The sequence below is a fragment of the Dicentrarchus labrax genome, unplaced genomic scaffold (assembly GCF_905237075.1).
Source record: "Dicentrarchus labrax unplaced genomic scaffold, dlabrax2021, whole genome shotgun sequence".
NCBI lineage: Eukaryota > Metazoa > Chordata > Actinopteri > Moronidae > Dicentrarchus > Dicentrarchus labrax.
In genome coordinates, this window is record NW_026136723.1 from 13,436,683 (window position 1) to 13,458,433 (window position 21,751).

A 21,751-nucleotide genomic window follows, 5' to 3' on the forward strand; every position below is an offset into this window, starting at 1 on the left:
AGCCCACAGCCCTATATTAGCCTATTATTACAGCTTCATAGACTATAAAAAGTTACAGCGCCCGAGTTAGGCCTATACTTCTCTGTGGGAGCCTGCTTTAATATCTATAAGTCTACATTATGCATTCGAAGCTAACATGTATTTATGTGAATGGACATTGTGATGAAAAGAAAATACTATATGCTACAATATATTCACTTAGAGAGGGTTGTACCTCGGCAGCCATTGGTCCATATTGTATGACGCCAGCTGCGGAGGCGGGGCGTGTCTGTTTGATTGGCGTCGTGTTCTCTGGTAGTCTGCTGCGGGACCAGGACAGACAGCTGAGGGGGGCCTGAATGTCCAACCGGGACAGTCGGTGGACTACCGCGAACTCGCACGCACGATTCACAGGTAAGTCACGGCTCGTGATCATGTTTGTGATGTGAAGATTGTGAATTCATTCATCCCCCGGCATTCAAACGGGAGACAAAGACACTTTACCGTGTTTGAGGTGCAGTAGAGTTTGACAGAAGGGGAGGTTTGCCCCCTATAGAGCCCGCTCTGCTGTGAGGACAGGGTTTATTCAGACACATATCAGTTTGCGTTGGGAGTCTATTGTGGAGTCGGACGCGTCCTTTCTCTTTTCCCGCATATCACGAGGAAGGATACAGCGGATGGGTTGTAGTCGTAAGTGTGCGCACGCCACAATGGCTCGGATGGGTAACAAAAAATGGCCGCACGTGTGGCGAGATCGGTGTGAATGTACAGTTGTCTGGTCAACCGAAAACGGCGCAGGCGTTTGGCACGGATCTGGCGCACGGTTAAAGCGCACGGAGATTTGGCGCACGGCTGTGGCCGTGCGTCAGAATCGTGGCGTCGATCCCTGACTGGAAAGATATGAGGGAAGAGCCGCAGGTTATAGTGCTGACAGGATGAGGAGGTTGGAACGCGCTACCGTCCCGAAATGATAGACTGCAGCATTTACCAGCAAAGGGTGGTGGTGGTGGTGGGCTTGTGTAAAGAGTCACAGAGTGCGCTTTTACTACAACATCAAGTCACAGTAATATCTCCACCATGTAGAACACTCTCTCGTATTTTGCTGTGTAGAAAAACTTTCACAACAAAGATCAACAACGCGTTGTTTGTATTGAGCTGATGCCGAATGAAAACGGAGAAGGGGACCGGTGGCTTGGCACAGACTGACCGACCGGAGGCGCAGCCAGACGGTCCTATTGATTTTTATTTTTTGTCCGAGTGCACCATCTAATAATAATGCACTAACACGATGTCAACCCTACTTTATGTGAGCACTTAATCGAAACATAAAACCCACTTACATATCACAACAGACTGTGCAGCTCTCAATGAATCTTGGGACTTCATTGCTCAGAGGAGCATAGGGTCACTTGGCAAGGTTTATAAGCTGTTCAGCCTCGCGCACGTGATGGGGGAAGCCCATGCACATACGCAACATCCTTGGGGATCCTTCCTGGGAGGGTCTATATAGGCCACCAGACCACTGAGAGGGGGTAGCATGGATCGTGTTGCATCTAAACTAGAGTTTATGAGTCTTTCTCTCTTCCTTTCAATCATATAATAAGCCCTAATCAGATTTATTGAATCTAATAGGAGGAACAAAAGGAGGAAGGGAAGGAGACTGAGACAGTTTAGTGCATTAGAGTAAACCAGCAGTCCCTGGGCAGGGATATCCAGTAAAGCTTTTGAGTCAGGATTCAGGATGACCTTTATTGTTTTGCTGAAGTAGGTGGAATAAGGAAAGTTAGACCCCTCAGCCCTCATATGCATATTCCTTCCTGTCAGCAGGGCGGAGAGGAACACGAATTTCAAGTTAAACACATGCTCCCAATGTTGGAACATATGAGAGTTGTCAGTGAGTCATTCAGAGACCAAATCCAACACTCAGAAGCTTCTACTCTTCCATTATTAATACGCAGCTATGGGGGAGATGGTACAGAAAAAAAGAGGAAGGGAGACATAGATAGAGAAACACACACACACACACACACACACACACACACACACACACACACACACACACACACACACACACACATTGGAGTGACTCAAACCTTCCAGCTATGAACAACAAATGTATCACAGGGCTGTTATCTACACACCTACAATCAACCCTCCCTGCCCTGCATCAGGGCTGCACCTCCCTTCAGTTAACACATAACTGACCCCATGACAGCTATCACGAGCTAATTGGATCTCTGTCGAGTAGAAACACAACTTAATGACTAACGTATACGGAGAGGGAAATTATTTTGGAATGAACTTTGTGTAAGAATTGCTATAAGGCAAATGTCTTGTTGTTTTTGGCCTTAGTGTATAGTGCAGATTCACATGATTTAATCCATCACTAAGGTTTCAAAGGGGCATACCACTGCAGATCCACAATACAATTATCCATGTAACATAAGACAGTGTGGTTTGTCTTTCATCACCTAAATAAAATGTTGAATATGTTCTGAAACTTCACCGGCAGCAGACTGATAAAGATGGGAGAGCTGGCAGAATAAGTATACTACTTACTTACTACTTATATTTTCTGATGAAAACTCATATGCAAAGGGATTATTTCAGGTCATGTAAGTAAAGCAGCCCAAAGTCTAATTTATTTGTACTGATGCAGCTCCAGCCAATACTGCAGCAGAGCCCTTATTCTATGAAGGAGATGCATGTGCTTGTAATTCTCGCAACATTCAAAAATATGATGAGACGAACTGAGAAAAAGGCAAACACGCTGGGTAAACTCCTCTGAGACTAATTTCTTTTCCTTATCTCTTCCTCTCTCTTCTGGCGTTTTCCCATTTTCACACAACATCAATTTTCTCATTTTTAAACTTTGCAGTCATGTTAAATGCTGTTGCATCACTTCGCCCTCCCCCATCCCCTCCCAGTCTTTTCCCTAATACTAATGATCAGTAACAGGAGGCTGGGAAGGGAGAGAGCCTGAGAGGAAGCAGGCACGGCCATGTGGCGGGTTAGATTATCTCACAAGGTGCTCATTACCAAGATCACTGCACGTTCAGTGCCGTAGGGTTTTGACGAACTGCGGACGGCCGTGTAATTATATCATCCTGAGCTGTGTGGTAAAGCCCAGCTGGAGCATCACCGAGAAGGAGAATGATGTCATTTTTGGTGATGGCGGGGAAAGTGCAGTGACGCAACAATTGATGCCTTTGTGTTATAACAGTGGTACTTTAGATTGCAGAGTCAGGTGAAGAGTGTAAGCATGAATCAGCAGAAACCATAATTATTGTTTTTTGTGGTGGATTTTGAGAAACTGAGCTGATTTCATCAACTTTCTGTGGACAGTGGCGTCAACAGCTGCAATACCAGAGAGATAACTGGTTAGAAAATGTGGTTATGGTAAATATTCTGCCAATATTGATCTGCTAAGATGGCCATCTTGGGGGTAGCAGTGTAATCCTCTTATTGAGCGGCTGTGTTAACACATGGAGTGACCTACATAGGGCTTTCCTTGAGGCAAAGGGTTATGGGTGCGAGGTAGGACAGGATGGTGTTGGTTATGTGGGGAGTGGTTATATGAATAGACAGTCATCACACACACATGTAAGTCCACAAACACACACTGCTTCCTTGAATAACTCCTCTAGCGCTCACTACCATACCGGTGTCATGCAGTGGGAGCGCTGCAGGTCAGTGCTCAGGAAAGTTTATTAATTGCTCTCTGCTACCCCTGGAGTCAGCCAATGACTTGGCGTCTGGACTCCAAGACAGAACAGAGCTCACTGGCCTCTTTTGTGATTCTCAAGTCATTGAGAGGAACTGAGAGTGACGGCTGCTCTGAGAGCCCTGCGCCCCCGGCTCTGTGGTGAACAGGAGGGCAGAGAGTACGTCTTTGTCAGGCAGAGAATAGAGGTAAAGGGAATATATACGCATAGATTGAATGGTTTCTCCAGGATGGATGCTTGACTCAGTGTGTTTGTGTTTCATGACCCCAAGCAATGTAGAATTTGACTTCATCTGAGGCTATAAATTCACAAAATGTGCTCGTTGAGACGCCGAGTCGGACTGAGATTTCCTGCTGGCGTGACTAGAACTGGTGGAATTAAAACCACACAGCCTGCTGATGTTTGTCTGTGCTTTAAATAGTGTGCCCATGCGCACACGCGTGCACATTTACATGTATGAGACAGAAATGATGTTTTGTACAAAAACAAACCCTCTGATCCTTCCATAATCCCCCTTCCATCAGCTGTCCATCATCTGAGTGCTTGGCAACCAGGGGGCACTCAGAGGGCTTTTGTTTGACTCGTCCTTTCCTTTGCACCAGCCAATGGCAGCCAGGGTTGCAAGTTACCACTTCCTGGGATTTTCCCTCTGTCCCAAGAGGAGGAAAGAGGACAGTGATTGTTATAAAAGGACATCAGGGAGTCCTGAGTGCAGTGTATGCTCAGAGTTTAAATCAATGATAGAAAGATTGACTTAGTTTGTGTTTGAACCCAGTTCCTAGTCCCTGAAATGACCTGGCTTTTGCATGCAAATAAGTGCACAGGCAAATTCTCCATCGTCTATTTTATGTAAAGCCAATTATCAGGAAGAATTCAGTGACATTCAGATGCAAAAAGACTGTAATTTGATGCAACTATCACTAGACGAAGTACAGTTACCTGGTAGTTTCTAGAAACTGGTGTTTTTATGCAACAACCACACTTTTCTGCCTCAACACTTTCTCATCGGTTCCCTCTCTTCCTCTTATCCTCCTGAGACTTGAGAGACTTTTACCACAACTCTGTCTAATCTTTAAAGATTCTTCTCTCTTTCTTCTCTCCTTTGTGACTCCTAATGTGCCAGTTCTTTATTCCTTATTCTCTTGCTCTGTATCTCCTCTCCGACTCATCTGAAATTTTCCCTCTCCCTATGCTAACTTTTATACTCAATCCCATATTGTTTCTGCTCAGCGATTCACCTCTATTTGTTCTTCCGTCCCCGTTCGGACCTTTGATTGGCCTGAACCGGCTCCTGCTCTGTGGGGCGGATGATTCGGTGAGGAATTGTCGCGGTGGCTTTGCCTCCATTAACATTCTTCCAAGGGATATCTTTCACTTCCAATGAGCGTGCCGAGCGTGATTGTAATCTGTGTTGCGTAATGAACCGACCTCTCACTCCCTCTCTCTTCCTCTCACACAGTGAAGGACCAATTAGCTCTAGCATGATGTGTGAAAATACCTCAGTAGAGCACAAAGGCATAGTGGCAAACCAGTGATGAGTACACTTTCTCTGTATGTTGTTATCACCTTGTACATGTTTTGGCACTTGGAAAATGATTGTTTCCAGTGGACCCAGAGAAGAGAGGAGCTTAAGGTCAAAGGCTAAGTGGACAGTGTGATCTCCTGTCTAAGAAAGTATTCCAAGAAAGATAATTATTCACAGTTTTATAACAGAGCGAGAGGATATAAAGTGTTATTTTTATAGAACAGTCTTTCCAGCCACCACACTACCCTTCCTTTCCTCGGGGACAGAGAAAGAGGCTGAACGAAATGAAGTGTGGAAGAGTGATAATCTATTGTTTTGTGGGTGATTGCAGGCATCGGTTATTTGTAATCACATAATTTCATTGTTTTTTTTGCTGGCTTGCATTTTATAATGGTCCATTTCACAATGGCTATTCAGAGCAGCATGAATGGGTTTAGCTCTGCTGGATGTTGCAGTTCTCTCAGACAGATGATGTTTTAAACATCGTACAGTGGGGCTGGGGTTGGTGCAGGAGAGTACTCTACATTTAGAGTCACTTATGAATAGAAACCAGAGTAGAAGAAGTGAACAAATTACATTTGAAACAGCAGTTTTGGGCTAATGCAGATACAAATACCTGTTAGTAACATTCATTCTGATTACCTGATCTTGACAGTCGCTACGTAGCAGTCTCTTTCCTTAACCCTTCATCAACTGATGGGGTTTACTCAAATGTCAAAAATCTGTACATGGTAAAACTTACCTTGGTTTTCTGAATAAAACCATGTGATATAGTCAGAAGCCAGCACAACTCAGTGGACATTGATTGGAGATTTTTTATGAACTAATTCAGATTTTTGGGTAATATTATTTTATGTTTCCACATATACCCGCCCATACCCTTTTCAAGGATCCATCACAGATTCTGTTTGCATATCAGCCAACGCCTACAATGATATAGATATTGATATCGATCCTCTAATATACAGTATTAAGTATCTATAAGTAGTCTACCTCTACTTGATACACATAGGGATGGTGTGTGTGTGCATGTGTTTGCTTGAGTTTGCAAATGAAAGTGAAAGGAGAGTCATTCTGGGAATGAATGCGTACTGCTTTGTCATTACTTTCAGAGAATAGTGTCCATTTACTACGTTGACGGCACTGTGCCAGCTGATGATGCAGGCATCCTTGAATAGCTGAGAACAATAAATCGTCCTGGATGACTCTATGCATCGCTCTGAGCGAACAACGGCTTCAGTCTGCAGACAAGACTCCTATCTTGCAAAAGAAAGGGATGACATAGATAGATAAAACGTACAATCCACGGGGAAAACTAAGGAGTCATTGAGTTTGTGTGAGCACGAGTTCGTATGTGAATGCTCAAGCGTGTGTGTGTGTGTGTGTGTGTGTGTGTGTGTGTGTGTGTGTGTGTGTGTGAAATGATGGAAACTGGTGTGCAGGAATGCAAGTAGGACAGAATATCCATGTCTCATAAGGACGAGTCTCACAGACTTTCACACGTCTGTCTCCCTCTTTCTCTAGGTCTTCACAGTTGACTGATGAGCAGCCAGTAGGACTGGGGTTGGGCTACAACGACTGGCACAGGTAAACACAACTCCCTCCCTACCTCTTCCTCAGTACCGACACACTGGAGAATTTAGGGAGAATGTTTTCTGACATGATTTTGTCAGTTCTCTGGGAGGACTGCAAGTCTTTGAAGCAAGGATGTTCTGATCACTGTTCCTAAAAAACCCTTCACTTTTAAGGAAGTAATTTCCACCTGTTTATATGTATGTGTGGATTACAGGGTTGATAATACTTCTGATCACTTAGAGGATCATGCTAATATTAATCTAAAACTGTGAAATTGACGTTTCAGTTTTATATAAAAAATATCTATTCCCTTACTGCCTGTGAACCTAACATGACTATAACTGGCAGAAAGCAAATCTGTTACATTATTGGCCATTGTTGGGTACCATTATATTTTCTTTGGCATTATGAGTCTTCACATGCTGATAGATATTCAAGTCTTATTCCATTTACACATTTAAGCAATTATTTTAATACACATAGCTCCTATTTTGCTCATTATAGACTTGGAGCTTGGTGATGAGTTATTTTCTTTAAATCTGTGTTGACTTCCCATGATGCTTTGTTTGTGTTCTCACACAGCTGCTCTGCCTCAGTGAAACTCTGTGTGATATCAGCTCGCATCTACTTTCTAAAGAGAAACAATTAGAGGAAAGTCACATAATCAACAAACTGTGAAAAGCATTTTGTTCTGTGGGTCATTTATCTTAATTTCAAGATAACACTGTATATACACTTGGCTCAGAGGCAGTGGTTGCTAAAGTACACTTCAGGGTACATCAGTAAACCTTTTCCAAACCAGGCAGTGCATCACACTATGTAGAGATGTTTGAACACTGGATATGGTGTGGGAAGGAGACAGAGATTCTGTAATCCTGTGCTTTCGTGGCCGGATTAAAATCCCATGTCCTAGGTTGGGGGAGGGGTGGACTGGGGTGGAGAGAGAGGCGGGGCGGATTAAAGCGGGCAGATCTGCTCTTTGCACAGCTGTGTCGCTGTGGGAGGGGCTTGCAGGATGCAGAAGGGGAGGAGCCTGTTTTATATGACTCTTAACACTGGGGTGTTTGAGCTGCCTATGCATCTTGACAGCCTTGATTTTTAAACGGATGAAAGGACAACCCAAACATTTCTTCTGAGTTTTTGCAGTTGGGGAGGGACTGGTGTTAAATGAATTTATCTCAACATCTACTGAATGGATTGGCTCAAAATTTGATACAGACATTCTTGGTCCCCAGTGGATGAATTGTAACAGTTTCAGTGATCCTCAGACCTTGTTTTATGATCAAAAACTCACAAAACTAATGAGCCATCAGCTTCAGACTCACTAAACAAAAGTTAGTATGCTTACATGCTAAGCTAAGGTGGTGAACATGGTCAATTTTATACTTGCTAAACATCAGCAGGTTCATTTTGAGTATGTTAGCAAGCTCACGATAGCATTCAGCTCAAAGCAACTGTGCTGCCAGTACAGCCTCACAAACCTGCTGGCATGGCTGTAGACTGTTGTTGCCATTTATTTGCAAGACTGCCTTGATGTAAAATTAATTTATTCTGTGTGCAGTGATTATTCATTTCCAAAATCTTCATGTAAAATGAGGCCCTCTGGGAGAAGAATATTTATATATGTACATAAGAAAGTACTGCATCCAGGAGCTTGCCCAAAAGTATTTAGACTCAGGCGTGAAGCATCTTAAATTGCAGCCCCAAAATGTGCATAATCCAGTCAGCACCTCAAGCCTACTGATTTAGCGTGAAGCAAGGTGGTAAGGGCACATTCATTTAAGGAGAAAGACAGACCAAAGGAAAAATGAGAGAGAAAAAATGCTCCCATTAGGCTGACACATGCTGCTTTAAGAAGGTGGACGACCACTGAGGGACTACGTACGAGCACAATCTGCACACGCTGAGAGTTTCTGCACATTGCTGCAGCAGGTAGTCCAAACCATGAGCAGTATGAATGAGAGAAAGGAGGAGGAAAAGAATGGGAATGTAGGGTCAGGCCCCCTTCAGCAACACTTACTTATGTAAGCTTACTTACATAATGACACATTCAAGTGCTGTGTGTGTGTGTGTGTGTGTGTGTGTGTGTGTGTGTGTGTGTGTGTGTGTGTGTGTGTGCGTGCGCGCGCCTCCGTCTAGACAAGTGAGGCAACTCGACTTTGGGTGGGGTCAGAGAAACAAGAGGAGGGGTACTCAAGTAAGAGAGGATGCAACAGCAGGAGGGGATTGTGGGATTATGCGTGTGTGGGTGTGTGTGTGTGTGTGTGTGTGTGTGTGTGTGTGTGTGTGTGTGTGTACAGTATGTGTGTGTGTTATCAATGGAGGGGGGGTTTGGAAGGGAGGGTATTAAAGCCAGAGCGGAGGGAGGGGACTAACGAGCATTGAACGCATGTTCACATCTGTGTATGCGATCCAGCTTTCTACCTCTCTGTCTCTTTTCATGTCTTTCTGAACTTATTTTCACATCAGCCACTTCCCTTCCTCTTGAATTTATCCCCTCATCTTTCCTCCTCCTCTCCGCTCCTCTTTTCCTCCTCATCTCTTAATATCCCCTGATCTTAATCCCACTCTATTGTCGCTCTCTTTGTGTCTCTTCTCTCATTCTCTGTCCTCAATCACCCCTCTCTCTCTCTCTCTCTCTCTCTCTCTCTCTCTCTCTCTCTCTCTCTCTCTCTCCTCTCTCTCACACTCTTTCTTCTTTGTACTCTCTCTGCCTTTCTCTGTTTTTTTGGGAGTTCAGCGGGTCAGCAGTGCCAGACAAGACGATTGGAGGACAGAAGACATAGTTGCAGAACTGCTGGTGGTTTACTAGTGGTTAGCCTTAGCATACTTGTGGCAGCAGGGAGGAAGAAGGAGGGCTTGGCGATGGTCACAGCTATGGAGGATGCCTGTCCCAATGGGGTACGGGAGGAGGAGGAGGAGATGACGCCCCCAGGACAGCCTGGCGTGGAAGGGCCCCCGGCCGTGCAGTCCACCCAGGAACCAGATACCTCTGGAGGTGAGGAAAGAAGGAGGAAAATGTGGGGTTTCACGTATTTAGATGAACAGAGAGGTGCTTTTATTTTTGATTTTGTCTTAGATGGGAGGGATCGATAGAAGGGTTTGATAATTGATAATCAGATATCAGAAGGCAGCATTGGTTGTCAGGTAAAGTCTACACAGGGAAGTGGTTGTCAGAATTTTATCTTTAAATGTAGATGATCTGATGATCCTTTAGAGCACTGGTTCCCAACCTTTACTGTCTTTGTTTACTGTATCTGAACAGGCCTGTCAGATGACCCTTCGTCCCCCTTCGTCATCATGTTCATTTAAAATCATTTTAAACTGGATGTTATTAAATATTACTAATTATATAAAACAGTGCTATGGTTGTTTTGGTCAGGTTTCCTTTGGTACTACTGCTAGCACTTGGTGGTGGCAAAAACTAAACATATGAACCATTATTTCAACCATTTATCCATTACTTTTAGCTAAATGTAACTAGTTAGATTTCATGCACTCTTAAATGCAACAGGTGACAATATATAGATTTTCTTTTGAGTCAAATTGTAATTTGTATTTTATCAAATTAGTGGTTGGATCAGTTCTTACCCTGCACTGCTGAAAAAATACACTGAGATATGTTTTGTTAAAGGCAATGTTACTTCTGTGCCAGTCTAGGTGTTCCTCTGATTTTCTTTTTGTGAGCTACTAAAAAAATAATAACACACATAATACAGGTTGCTAGGTCTTTGCTCGTGGGATTCGTGTTGCATAGCTTGAGAAACAGAGTTAGGAATTCTTAAGCAGGTGGTCTCTGCATTGGCATTCACCGCACATAGTGCTGGTAGGTGTACATACAGAGGCGGTGGTTAGATGGTGCGAGAGACTGCAGACAAACCGGAGTGCAGGGAGGAATTAAAAGCAGGTAAACAGGAGGATTCATTATGTAGATGAATGAAACAGCTGGGGAAAAAAAAAACATACCTCTGTAACTGTCCAGTGCGGTAATCTCTTTGCTTTTACAACTTCAGGCCAAGCTTAGCAAGAGGCTGGTAGCTGGTTGTATCTCCATGCCATATTTCATAGGATTATAGAGACTTTAGGTGGGCTTTAGTTCGCCTCCAATCTCTCACAGGGTAGAAAAGTATCTCAAGGTTATTTGTTGAGATGAGTAATGTACACAGTGCATGTGGCAGAGCAGGGTGGGGGCTGGGCTGGGGGTTGGACGGGCTGTGATGAGCAAACATTCCTGTGGTCGAGGACGCGGCGACACATTGAGTTGACCAAGTGGGTAAAGGTCAAAACTTAGAAGTACGGCGGGATCCAGCTGCATGTGTTTATGTTGGTTTGTTTGTGAGGTTTTGCAGTCAGATGACTTCAACTGTGAGTGAGCTCAGTTTAGTTGCATATGCAAGTGCTAGTCTCTCTCATGCATCTCTCACAAAAACAGGGCTGCACTGCACATTTGAGAAACCCGTACAGGTCTGAAAGTTCTGAGAATTGGAAACACATTATTCTCCGCATTTCAGGAGGTTGAACAATGAGTGCTTTGAGTGAATGATTGAGTGACTTGAGTGTAGTGCAATCAAAGTGGTGCTAGTTAATGTGTGTGTGCTTGTGTTTGGATGTGTTTACTACAAATACAGCCCTGAGACTTTGTGTTTATTCTAGCTTGTGAAACAAAATGTGGGGTCCCCACAGGAATTGAATATCCTGTCCACACATACCATATATCTGAACAGAATTTTAGATTGTGTCTATGTGTTGTCATGAAGTAATATGGATATGCAAATGTAATGCAGACACCCCCACACACACACACACACTTTAGTCCTTCTTTAAGAGTATCATAAATATTTAAGGTGTGTTTTTGCATGGAGTCTGCTGTTTATGCAGTCTGTCTGTGCTCTCTTATCAATCCACAGATAAATAGTATTTTCACCAATCTCCCTCTCTTCCTTCTTAATCATGCAGCAGTGTGATTTTTCTGCGTATGATGAATGGATGATTTAAAAAATGATGCTGTCAAGCTGTAGTTTCACTACTGTGACAATTTTTGTGCTCCAAGCCAGAATAAGTAGAATATAAAATGAGATATGAAATACAGAAATGCCTTCATTTTGGATGAAAAATACTACCTAACCCTTACAAAAGAAACAAATGTTAAATTATTTTTTTCACACGTGAGAACATGTTTTAATCACATGTGATACATTATGTCCAAAACCACCAATACAGATATGTGAAATTATCACTTGAAATGCTTTTACATGAGATAATGTGAATTTACGGATCCTTATAAAAAACACATGTGAAACATTTGTTCTTGCATATGATGACTTAAATTTAAGTAAAATGTCTGAAACTATCATGTGAATTTATTACAAATCATGTTGTAAGTGGTAAGTACGCTTATCGAACACCATATGACATCACAGCAGAATTTCATAATTTGTATTTTTTAAGGCAGCAATTCAGTGCATGCCACTTTTTCAGGTTGAAGAATTAGAGTAGACTTTATGACATACAGCATGAGTCAAGGTTAAAGATGATGATAGGCCAGTGGAGCAGAAAGCATGGAAACCATAGAGTGAATCGACTGTATACAAGTGCTGACTGGACATATTTACTACCCACATAAGTGTATAATGACACAGAGAAACTCACACTCACACACACGTTCCCAGGGCTTTAAGTGTCTTAAATGGGCTTACATGGGCTTTGAGACCCTGGCATTAGGGCGTCAGCTGGCTGTCCACACCTCTCCTTCTCTCTGTTTGTGTGCGTAGAATACTAATCTCAACAAAGTTCATTAAGATTCTTTCTTACAAGTGTAAACATTTGAATCATGGATGTTTTTGTGCCTCAGCATATACATATTATACAGTATATATGGTCCATGTGGGAGTCTGACTTGAAAACATATGCAAAAGTGCTCATTCTGAACAAAACAGATTTACTGTACCTCCAGATAGAGCTTTAATTTGATATTTTTAGGCGCCCAGCTATGTGACTGCTGTACAGAACCGTACAGAGTGAATGGACTGCAAACATGGCCGATCAAAGTCTCAATTTTCTTTGTTTTACAGGTGGAATTATATAATATTTGTGATTTTGGTCTAGTTTTGCAATAATTGAGTAACATGACATTTAGAGGCTGGTGGTACCTTTAACATTGTTATGTGTGTGTTTATGCTTTGTACTGCTTTGTGTGTTTATACTTTCATGCCTGGCTAACTCTTCTTATCTCTCTGTCTCTCTCTCTTTGTCTATGTCTGTATCTTTGTCTCTTGTCCCGTCCATCCAGCCATGCAGCAGGTGTTGGATAATCTGGGTGAGCTTCCCACCTCCACGGGTGCCAAAGACATCGACCTGCTCTTCCTGCGCGGCATCATGGAAAGTCCCATTGTACGCTCCCTCGCTAAGGTAGCACACACACATAGCTCGGGGTAAGCAGCAGTGAGTAGACTAACTGCTAGCCGGCTCCGAGCCCCCTCACCTCCCGCTGCTCCCAGCAGTGCTTTGTTTGCTGCGGCTGAGGTGCTGAAGTACAGTAAGGCTTTGACTAACAGAGTGCATCTGCACACAGAGGAGTTGTACAAATGCATACATACTGTCAGTAACTAGTGATGCAGCTTTACGCTGTGATGCCTTTTTACTGACAGCGCATGTATTGAAATGTGTCTGCACACAAACCATTTGCCCTAACACACATCTTCACTGCTGTAGTGAGTATAGTGTGCAGTGAGTTCAGTCAGAGGACAGCTGTAGTTCCTGCTACACAGGCTGTTGTCATTTTCCGCCATTTAACTGCTCCCCACAGGCCTGTAGAGATGACAGTTGCCTTAACATAAACAAATGCTCCTGACTTTAAATGTTGTAACATGAGGCTGACAGCCTGCTTATAGAGCAAAATAATCCCAGAGGAAAGAAAAAAAACGTCATGTAGAATCCAATATAATGTCAGCGATCCCTGCTATGCAACAAAAGTCTTTCATCCACACGTCTAAAGAAACACTAACATAACACAAAGAGTCACAAGAGAGCAAAACACATCTATCGTACCTCCACATACTACCTTCCCTAAGGTTCTCCGTCTCCCCCAGGCGCACGAACAGCTGGAGGAAGTGAAGCTGGAGGCGGTGCAGGACAACAATGTGGAGCTGGTGACGGAGATCCTGGGCGACATCAAGGGCCTCAAGGTTAAAGACGACAGCGCGGCCGAACTGTCCAGGATCCTCCAGGAGCCACACTTCCAGGTGAGGTGGAGCAAACACTCGTACACACACAAGTAAAGATGAAACAGACGTGATTTATTTGCCAGTGGATTGTAGGGGGATGCAGTGCACAGGTGCCAGTTGACACTACTTTTAACCACCTTTTCTTCAATATTTTTGCAACTTCTTTGCATTCAGCACCCGTGATTGATATCGCAACTAAATGTTGATTGTACTCCTCACAGTAATTCAACCTGTAGCCACCTTACAAAGGCTTCAAATTATATGTGTATTACCTTTATCAGAGCAGAAATCTGTAATATGTCTGTATGTCAGATTAGTCTTGATACATTGAACTCAGCCAAGAGTTGTAATGTTTTGACTGTAGTTACAGTACAGAGCTGATGTTTGGGATCCTGTCCTCATGCATCAGTAGAACATTAACCTTTATCCTTGGACCTACCATAGGCTTTACTCTGGCTAGACCAATAGGAGTTTCACTTGTGAAGCCAGCCAATCCTCTGCACCAATCAGAGCCCTTTGTGCTGTAAGCTGAAGGATAAGACCCTTTTAACCTACTGAGAGAGAGAGAGAGAGAGAGAGACAGGGAGGGAGGGAAAGGTGGGTTGGGAAGAAAAGAGAGAGGAAATGAGGGAAACAGATATTACATCACATATTGAGTGTGACAGTTTAAATTGCTTGTGTCTGTCTAATAGTTGGAACATTGTGCTGGTAGCATCTAATAAAAACAGGCTTGGATGGATGGTCAGCAAACCAAGGATTAATTGATTAGATTTTGGTGGTAATCCATATTTGGGATTTGAGCCATTAGATTATTAGTTTTGTGTGTGTGTGGGGGGGGTGGGGGGTGTTAGACACAACTTAGGCTCACGCAGGACTTCATAGTTTAGTGTTTATACACTGTGGTGTATTTTTCAACCCAGAGGACAGTAGATAAACAAACTGTTACAGATGCTGCAGAATAGCAAATTAGATGTTTATTCTACTAAACCATTCTACCATCTGTCGACATATTCCCCCTATACAGCTATCATCTAATTTTTTGCTAATACTACTACTTCTACTAATAGTAAATGCTCAAACAGTGTAACTGTTTGAGCATTTACACTGAGTGTATTGAACTAATTGAACTAAGGTGTGTTTTATTCCATATTAACTAAACTTTTCATCTCTCATCTCCCCTTCTTTCTTTCAGTCTCTTTTGGAGGCACACGACATGGTGGCCTCTAAGTGCTACGAAGTCCCGCCCCCGACTGAGACGGCCAATGATGCCGCCGTCAACAGCGCTCTGATGCAGGCCGATGCTGTGCGCATGATTGGCATCCGAAAGAAGGCCGGAGAGCCACTGGTGAGCAGAGCAAGAACTGTGTCTGTGTCTGTCTGTGTCTGCATCTGGTGTGTGTGTGTGTGTGTGTGTGTGTGTGTGTGTGTGTGTGTGTGTGTGTGTGTGGATATTGCTGGAGGGGAATGGTTGAGTACATGATTGAGTGAATCATTAAGCGTATGAGTTGATGTCAGAACAGTAAGTTTGTGGATGAAGGTGAGTGTGCATTCAGGCTGCAGAGGATAAGCATCATCCCGCTCCCTCCTTCTTCTCAGGGCGTGACATTTCGTGTAGAAAAAGACGACCTAGTCATTGCCAGAATCCTTCACGGCGGCATGATCGACAGGCAGGGTCTGCTCCACGTGGGCGACATTATAAAGGAAGTGAACGGGAAGGACGTCGGCAACAACCCCACCGAGCTGCAAGAGATGCTCAAAGACTGCAGCGGTGGGATCACGCTGAAAATACTCCCGAGCTACCGGGATGCTCCCGCACCTCCGCAGGTGAACACACACGCACACACACGCACATACACGCACACACACGTACACACACGCACACACACGCACACACACAGAAAACCAGATGTTAATGTAAACAAAAAAGCATGCACACTTATGTAATGAGCTGCAGATGTTGGGCAGTGGCACAGGGCTGGTGATATGTCCTACGGCCCTCCCACAATCCCCTGCGCAGGAATGTGAACCCTGGGAGCCCTATTAATAACACTCCACATGCTATCTAGGTCACACTAGCTGTTTCTGTCTCTTGCCCACACTCCAAACACACACACACACACACACACACACACACACACACACACACACACACGCTCCCAGTAATCTCATGCTCCCTCACACGGAAAGTACAGTAATTTACGATATTGTTAGATATTTCCCCTCATGCGTGGACCACAAATGTTTCGACCAGTTATGGCTCCTGATTGAAAAAATAATAATCCTGAAGATATTGTGCATCCAGAACAAATAGACATAAACTTGGAAATGCTTGTAAGGCTTAAATTGAACGAATGGCAGTAAAACTGAATGAGACATAATGCAAAATCACATCCTGCTTTGTGGCTCGGGGCACTCTGCACAGTATATTTTACTGGTTTGTTTTATTGCTTCCTCTGGCTGCTTGTTTAATCTAATACACTGGCCAGAGCACTTACCCTTCTTGGCAAAAGCCTCAACTGTTTGGCGCAGTGTGAACAGCTGTGTCTGGTGCAGTGGGACGTCGGACGTAATGGGTGTGAAAGAGCCACTGTCACTGTCAGTGCGAGAGGCAGCATGCTGAGCTTGAGTCTCTTTTTGTTTGTGTACTGTATTTCCGTGTGATTTTATTTAACATTTTAAGCGAGAAAAACTTTCCTATGACCAGAAATCTCTAAATAAATATTAATTTATTCCTGTATAAGCTCAAAACTGCACGTGTGTCTTGCAGGTGTATGTGCGGCCATACTTTGACTACAACCCAGCCAACGACAACCTGATCCCTTGTCGAGAGGCGGGGATGGCCTTCAAGAAAGGTGACATCCTTCAGATTGTCAACAGAGAGGATCCTAACTGGTGGCAGGTAAGGTTTCATCCATTTATTTCCTTTGATTGTCCCTCATTAAAGATTGAACTGGACTGAACTGAACTGTGATCTGTGGCAGGCATGCCATGTGGTCGCTGGGGCTACGGGACTGATACCCAGTCAGTTCTTGGAAGAGAAGAGGAAAGCTTTTGTCCCTCGAGACTTCGATGGATCAGGTATGTTAGTGTGTGCGTTTCTCACCTGGGCTTTGAATAAACACTGTATTTTGCTCCTGGTTAGGGCTGAAACATCATAAAGTTTCCTGTTTCTCTCTTTAGCAATGTTGATGTTGAAAAGATGATTTGGCCCAAAGTCTGTCAACTGGTTTGCTGTCAGACTTCTATCACATCTCTGTTGCTTTTACCACTGAAAACTGATTAATAGCCAGAAGGCCAAGGTAGCCAATATTTCCAAAACTTAGAAAATGATCCATGCCTGCCCTCTTCTGGCCAAATGCTGTAACAGCACAGATATACAAGTGCATAAAGGTTCTGTCTTGTTTTATAGGGATCCTTTGTGGAACAATAGCTGGAAAGAAGAAGAAGAAGATGATGTACCTGACAGCCAAGAATGCAGGTCAGAAGACTTTACATGCTGCTGATTTTTATCTGACATCTTTTGTATCTTTTTCCTTCATTGGCTAATAACTGTGTTATTGTTCAAACAGAGTTTGACAGACACGAGCTGCAGATCTATGAAGAAGTGGCAAAGGTGCCTCCATTCCAGAGAAAGACATTGGTTCTGATTGGCGCTCAGGGCGTGGGCCGGCGCAGCCTGAAGAACCGACTGATGGTCCTCCAGCCCACGCGCTTCGGCACCACTATACCATGTACGCAGTGCTTGATTTTAGTCTCTGTTTCTAATGTCTGTCTCACCCTGACACGACATTTAACTGAGCTTTTTGTTAAGACACTTCACGGCGGCCCCGTGACGACGAGCTGGACGGCAACTCCTACCACTTCACCACGAGGACGGAGATGGAGCTGGATGTGAAGGCCGGCCGGTTCCTGGAGCATGGAGAGTACGACGGTAACCTGTACGGCACCAAGATCGAGTCTATCCATGAGGTGGTGGCCACAGGACGCAGCTGCATCCTGGATGTCAACCCACAGGTAAGGGGAGGTTTAGAAAAGGTCAAAGTTTCAGACAGGCTTAAAGGTTAGGCATGTTGGACTGGAATTAACACATATTTCAGGGTGCTTTCAGAGAGAACATGGGGCAGCATGTAATGTCACCTACTGTGTCTCTCCTCAGGCTCTGAAGGTACTGAAAACAGCAGAGTTCATGCCTTACGTGGTGTTCATTGCGGCGCCAGATTTTGATACTCTCAAGGGCATGCACAAAGCCGTGGTGGACGCAGGCATCACCACCAAGCAACTCACGGTAGGATAACAACTCCCAGCAACACACATGCTAATGGTGATTGAGCCTGATTATACATTCACACATCTGTATCTGTACCCCCATGGGGCGGCGACTGAGAGGCATCCTAATCAAGCAAACTTTAAAGTTAGCAATAGCACACTGTGAAGACACTGCTGTACAAGAAAAATACCTACATTCAAAGATTAATAATTACCAGAGGTAAAATTACAGTTTTATTTGCCCCTTTAATTCCCCATTTTATATTTTATTATATCAATGGATAATTACTACTGACACATGTAAATTGTTTTCATGTTGTATTTGGTTGAGATGGACCTCACATATTTTTGGGTGGTTGAAACAATAACAACATAACCCCATCATAATGGTTGTCTGTGAAATGTTAATCTGGAGGAATATTTTCTTCTGAAATGTACTGGCATAAAAGTATAAAGTAATAGATAATTGACCAAATAAAGTGAAAACATCCTTCTAGTGTCAAACTCTGCACATTAAGCATTCTGCACAGTGAAGCTCAAACATCCAACTGTAGGAACAAGATGAAAATCATATTTATGATATGAGGGGGGCTTTAAATACAGTACTATTTAGTAAATGTGCTTTGTTACATTCCACTACTGTCATGATAGGTTGCTTTTGATGCAAAGTAGCAGTGACGTCTTAAACTAGACAAAATAATGGATGGTACCTGCTGTTGTTCTTTCCTTCTGGAATTGCAAAATGCCTCCAAAAGTAACTCAAATCCAATTCTTAAACCACTAATTTATTCAGTCAGCCTTTATTTACCCACCTGGTCACTGACACCTTCATTCCTCTGAGCAGTAATTCTGCATCTCGCGTCTGTAGCTTGTGTTTCCACAACTCACCCACCTGTTCTTCGTGTGCTGGCAGGATGTGGACCTGAGGAAGACAGTGGACGAGAGCGCCCGGATCCAGAGGGCGTACAGCCACTACTTCGACCTGACCATCGTCAACGACAACCTGGACAAGGCCTTTGAGACGTTACAGGCCGCCGTGGACAAACTGTGCAGTGAACCCCAGTGGGTCCCGGTGAACTGGGTGTACTGAGGACCAGCTACAGTGCTTCCACTGACCACTCTGAGCGGGTCACACTAACCCACCAGAATGTGTGTGTTTCTGACCACAAAGGCCAAAGAAGAGAAGAGGGCAGAGATACTAAATAATGATAATTAAAAAAAAAAAATCTTCTCTAATCGCTCGTTCTCCTCTTGGGCCTGCACGCTGTGCAACTTTTTTTCTACTCCAAACTCAAAGGGAAAGAGTGCTTATTTATTTTATAACTTTTTACAAAAGATCTTTCTATTCAATGTGGAATTTATGTGAGGATGAAACAAAAAAATACTGGTCACATTACCTGGGCCATATTTTTGCATTAATTTATTGTTGTAGTTCCACATCTTACTTTGTAGTTGTCTCCCTTTGATTTCAAGTATCAAGTCTTTCTTCATGGATGTCCAGGATTTCAGACAACCATCCACGCTCCGATATGAACACAAGGGAAGGAGATGAACTAGAAGATCTTTGAGCAGTCATTGTCCAAGAAATGTCAATGTCACATCTTTGCCACGTCTGAGCAACCTGCGAAGCTGTGTTTTATTTTCACGTCCATGCAACTTAATCCTTTAGTGTTTTTAAAAGTAGCCGGCCCTTAACTCTTCTATTGGTGTCCTCCAAAGGATGGGAAGAGCTTAAAAAGTCCACAGCTCCTCCAGTATGTAAAAGAGAAACGACTTTATAATGTACTTTTTCAAGATCAAACACTGTGTCTGTTAATTTTGTCTAGTTTTTGTGTTCTTATACTAGTTTTTCATCAGTGTGGTGATTTATAAAGTGTTGTGTTTTGTCACACGTGATCCTTCGATTTGTTTTAATGATCCTGTTATCTGTCTGTCTGTCTGTCTATCTAGAGTATGACCATCAACATTGTCATTGACTGTCATCGTTGCTGTCTACATAAGCCAATTTGTTAATGTTTTATATATGTGAACGTGGGCCAGACCCACTCCCTCCTTATGGTCTTTATCTTCAGTGTTGCAGTATGCCAAAGCCCTGACCATACTCCAAATAAAGTTTGAAATTGTTGAAATATAAATGTGTAATTGAACATATGATGTTGGCTGGTGAATGCATTTAGCAAAGCCAAAGGGGAAAACTAGCACTAGCATTGTCTGTCTTAAACTTTGTAAATCTTGACAAAACAAGTCATATATATTTAAATGCCATTAGGTTGTCCTGAAACCAGTATTGAACTTCAGGAAAATGTTTCAAACCTTTTTAAAATCATAATAAATTACCTTACATGGATATTCTTTGGAACATAACTTTTCAAAATCATGAGGCCAATCTGTGCCACATTTTAGAGAACAGCCCTTCTGCCTGGTGAAGTGTTTTCACATCAACCTCATGTCTACAGATTTGTTTTTCCATTTTTATCAAAGTTATGACAAATAAGATTTAATAAACTTTAACAAAATAGTTTCTTTTTCAAATCGTGTTTTCTTTATTTTAATTTATACTTTACAAGAATAATAACAATGTCTGTAGCACCAAGTGTCCAAAACTAATTAATGCTAAGTCGGGTTCTTATTCAGTTATTTTTTGGTCATATTGTCCCAGATTTCAACAATTCTGACAATTCTAGACTACTTTATTTAAGCAAAGTATATTATAGCTTGCATTTAGATGGTTTTCTTTTTATAAATAAAAACATTTTGAGGAGTAACATGTTAACAATTCTCTTAAGAAGCTTAACAGCTTGTATTAAAAATGTGCACTTTAAAACTTTAAAAACAGAATCTTGTCTTTGAAAGTGCAATGCAAACCTGAGGCTGAAGGTTTGTATTCTTTGGTAGAGACTGGTTCAGATGGACACCAGATTAGTAACTGCGACATTATTTCTAATAGGTCAAGTGGTGAAGAACCACAACTGGAAATCCATCCCCTCTCCATAGTCCTTTTTCACAGCAGACATTTCATACGAAAAACACCTGTTTCTTGTATTCAAGTGTCTTGTATGGTGGCAGAAACCTAACAAATATCTTAAAACCTGGGCATGTAAAGCCAAACTCATCTGTGTAGCTGAAGACCACTAGAGGTAAGTGAGAAATCTTTTTTAAAGATGATGTGTAAAGTTGTAACACATCAGCCTGAATTCATATTTGATGCCAGAAAGAGGGTCACACATTATCTAATAAACTCAAGTGGTCACTTCAGAGCAATTTCGTATTAACGCAGCAGCATAGAGTCCCTCCGGATGTGCATTTTTAATTTTAATCAGAGCTAATACAATCATTGACACTGCAGTATATTGTATGGTGACATTTATAAGGGCAAAAAGTTATTTATAATTATAGGATTTACACTATTATAAATAGACTATGAATAATAAAAAAAAATAAAATGATGATGGCCAAAT

General features: G+C 42.8%; 1 protein-coding gene across 3 annotated transcripts; it reads left to right on the top strand.

Moving 5' to 3' along the window:
• Positions 1-281: 281 nt before the first annotated feature.
• On the top strand, positions 282-20,811 carry pals2b (protein associated with LIN7 2, MAGUK p55 family member b). 3 transcript variants are annotated; one of them, XM_051390305.1, is made up of 14 exons: positions 287-393; positions 6,754-6,816; positions 9,545-9,802; positions 13,094-13,194; positions 13,893-14,045; positions 15,220-15,372; positions 15,624-15,851; positions 16,795-16,926; positions 17,009-17,105; positions 17,437-17,505; positions 17,597-17,758; positions 17,839-18,041; positions 18,184-18,312; positions 19,207-20,811. In XM_051390305.1, exons 3-14 carry the CDS (start codon positions 9,670-9,672, stop codon positions 19,381-19,383), a joined length of 1,737 nt encoding a protein of 578 aa, XP_051246265.1. In that variant the 5' UTR covers positions 287-393; positions 6,754-6,816; positions 9,545-9,669; the 3' UTR covers positions 19,384-20,811. The 3 variants fall into 3 exon arrangements, with proteins under 3 accessions (XP_051246266.1, XP_051246265.1, XP_051246267.1); XM_051390307.1 differs by lacking the exon at positions 9,545-9,802; XM_051390306.1 differs by lacking the exons at positions 6,754-6,816; positions 9,545-9,802 and having other exon boundaries at positions 282-393.
• Positions 20,812-21,751: the final 940 nt, after the last annotated feature.

Coding starts and splice junctions, on each gene's coding strand:
- pals2b (XM_051390305.1), top strand. CDS start 9,670: ATGGTCACAGCTATGGAGGATGCCTGTCCCAATGGGGTACGGGAGGAG. Junction 15,373..15,623: donor AGAAGGCCGGAGAGCCACTG/GTGAGCAGAGCA, acceptor CCTTCTTCTCAG/GGCGTGACATTTCGTGTAGA. Junction 18,042..18,183: donor TCCTGGATGTCAACCCACAG/GTAAGGGGAGGT, acceptor GTCTCTCCTCAG/GCTCTGAAGGTACTGAAAAC.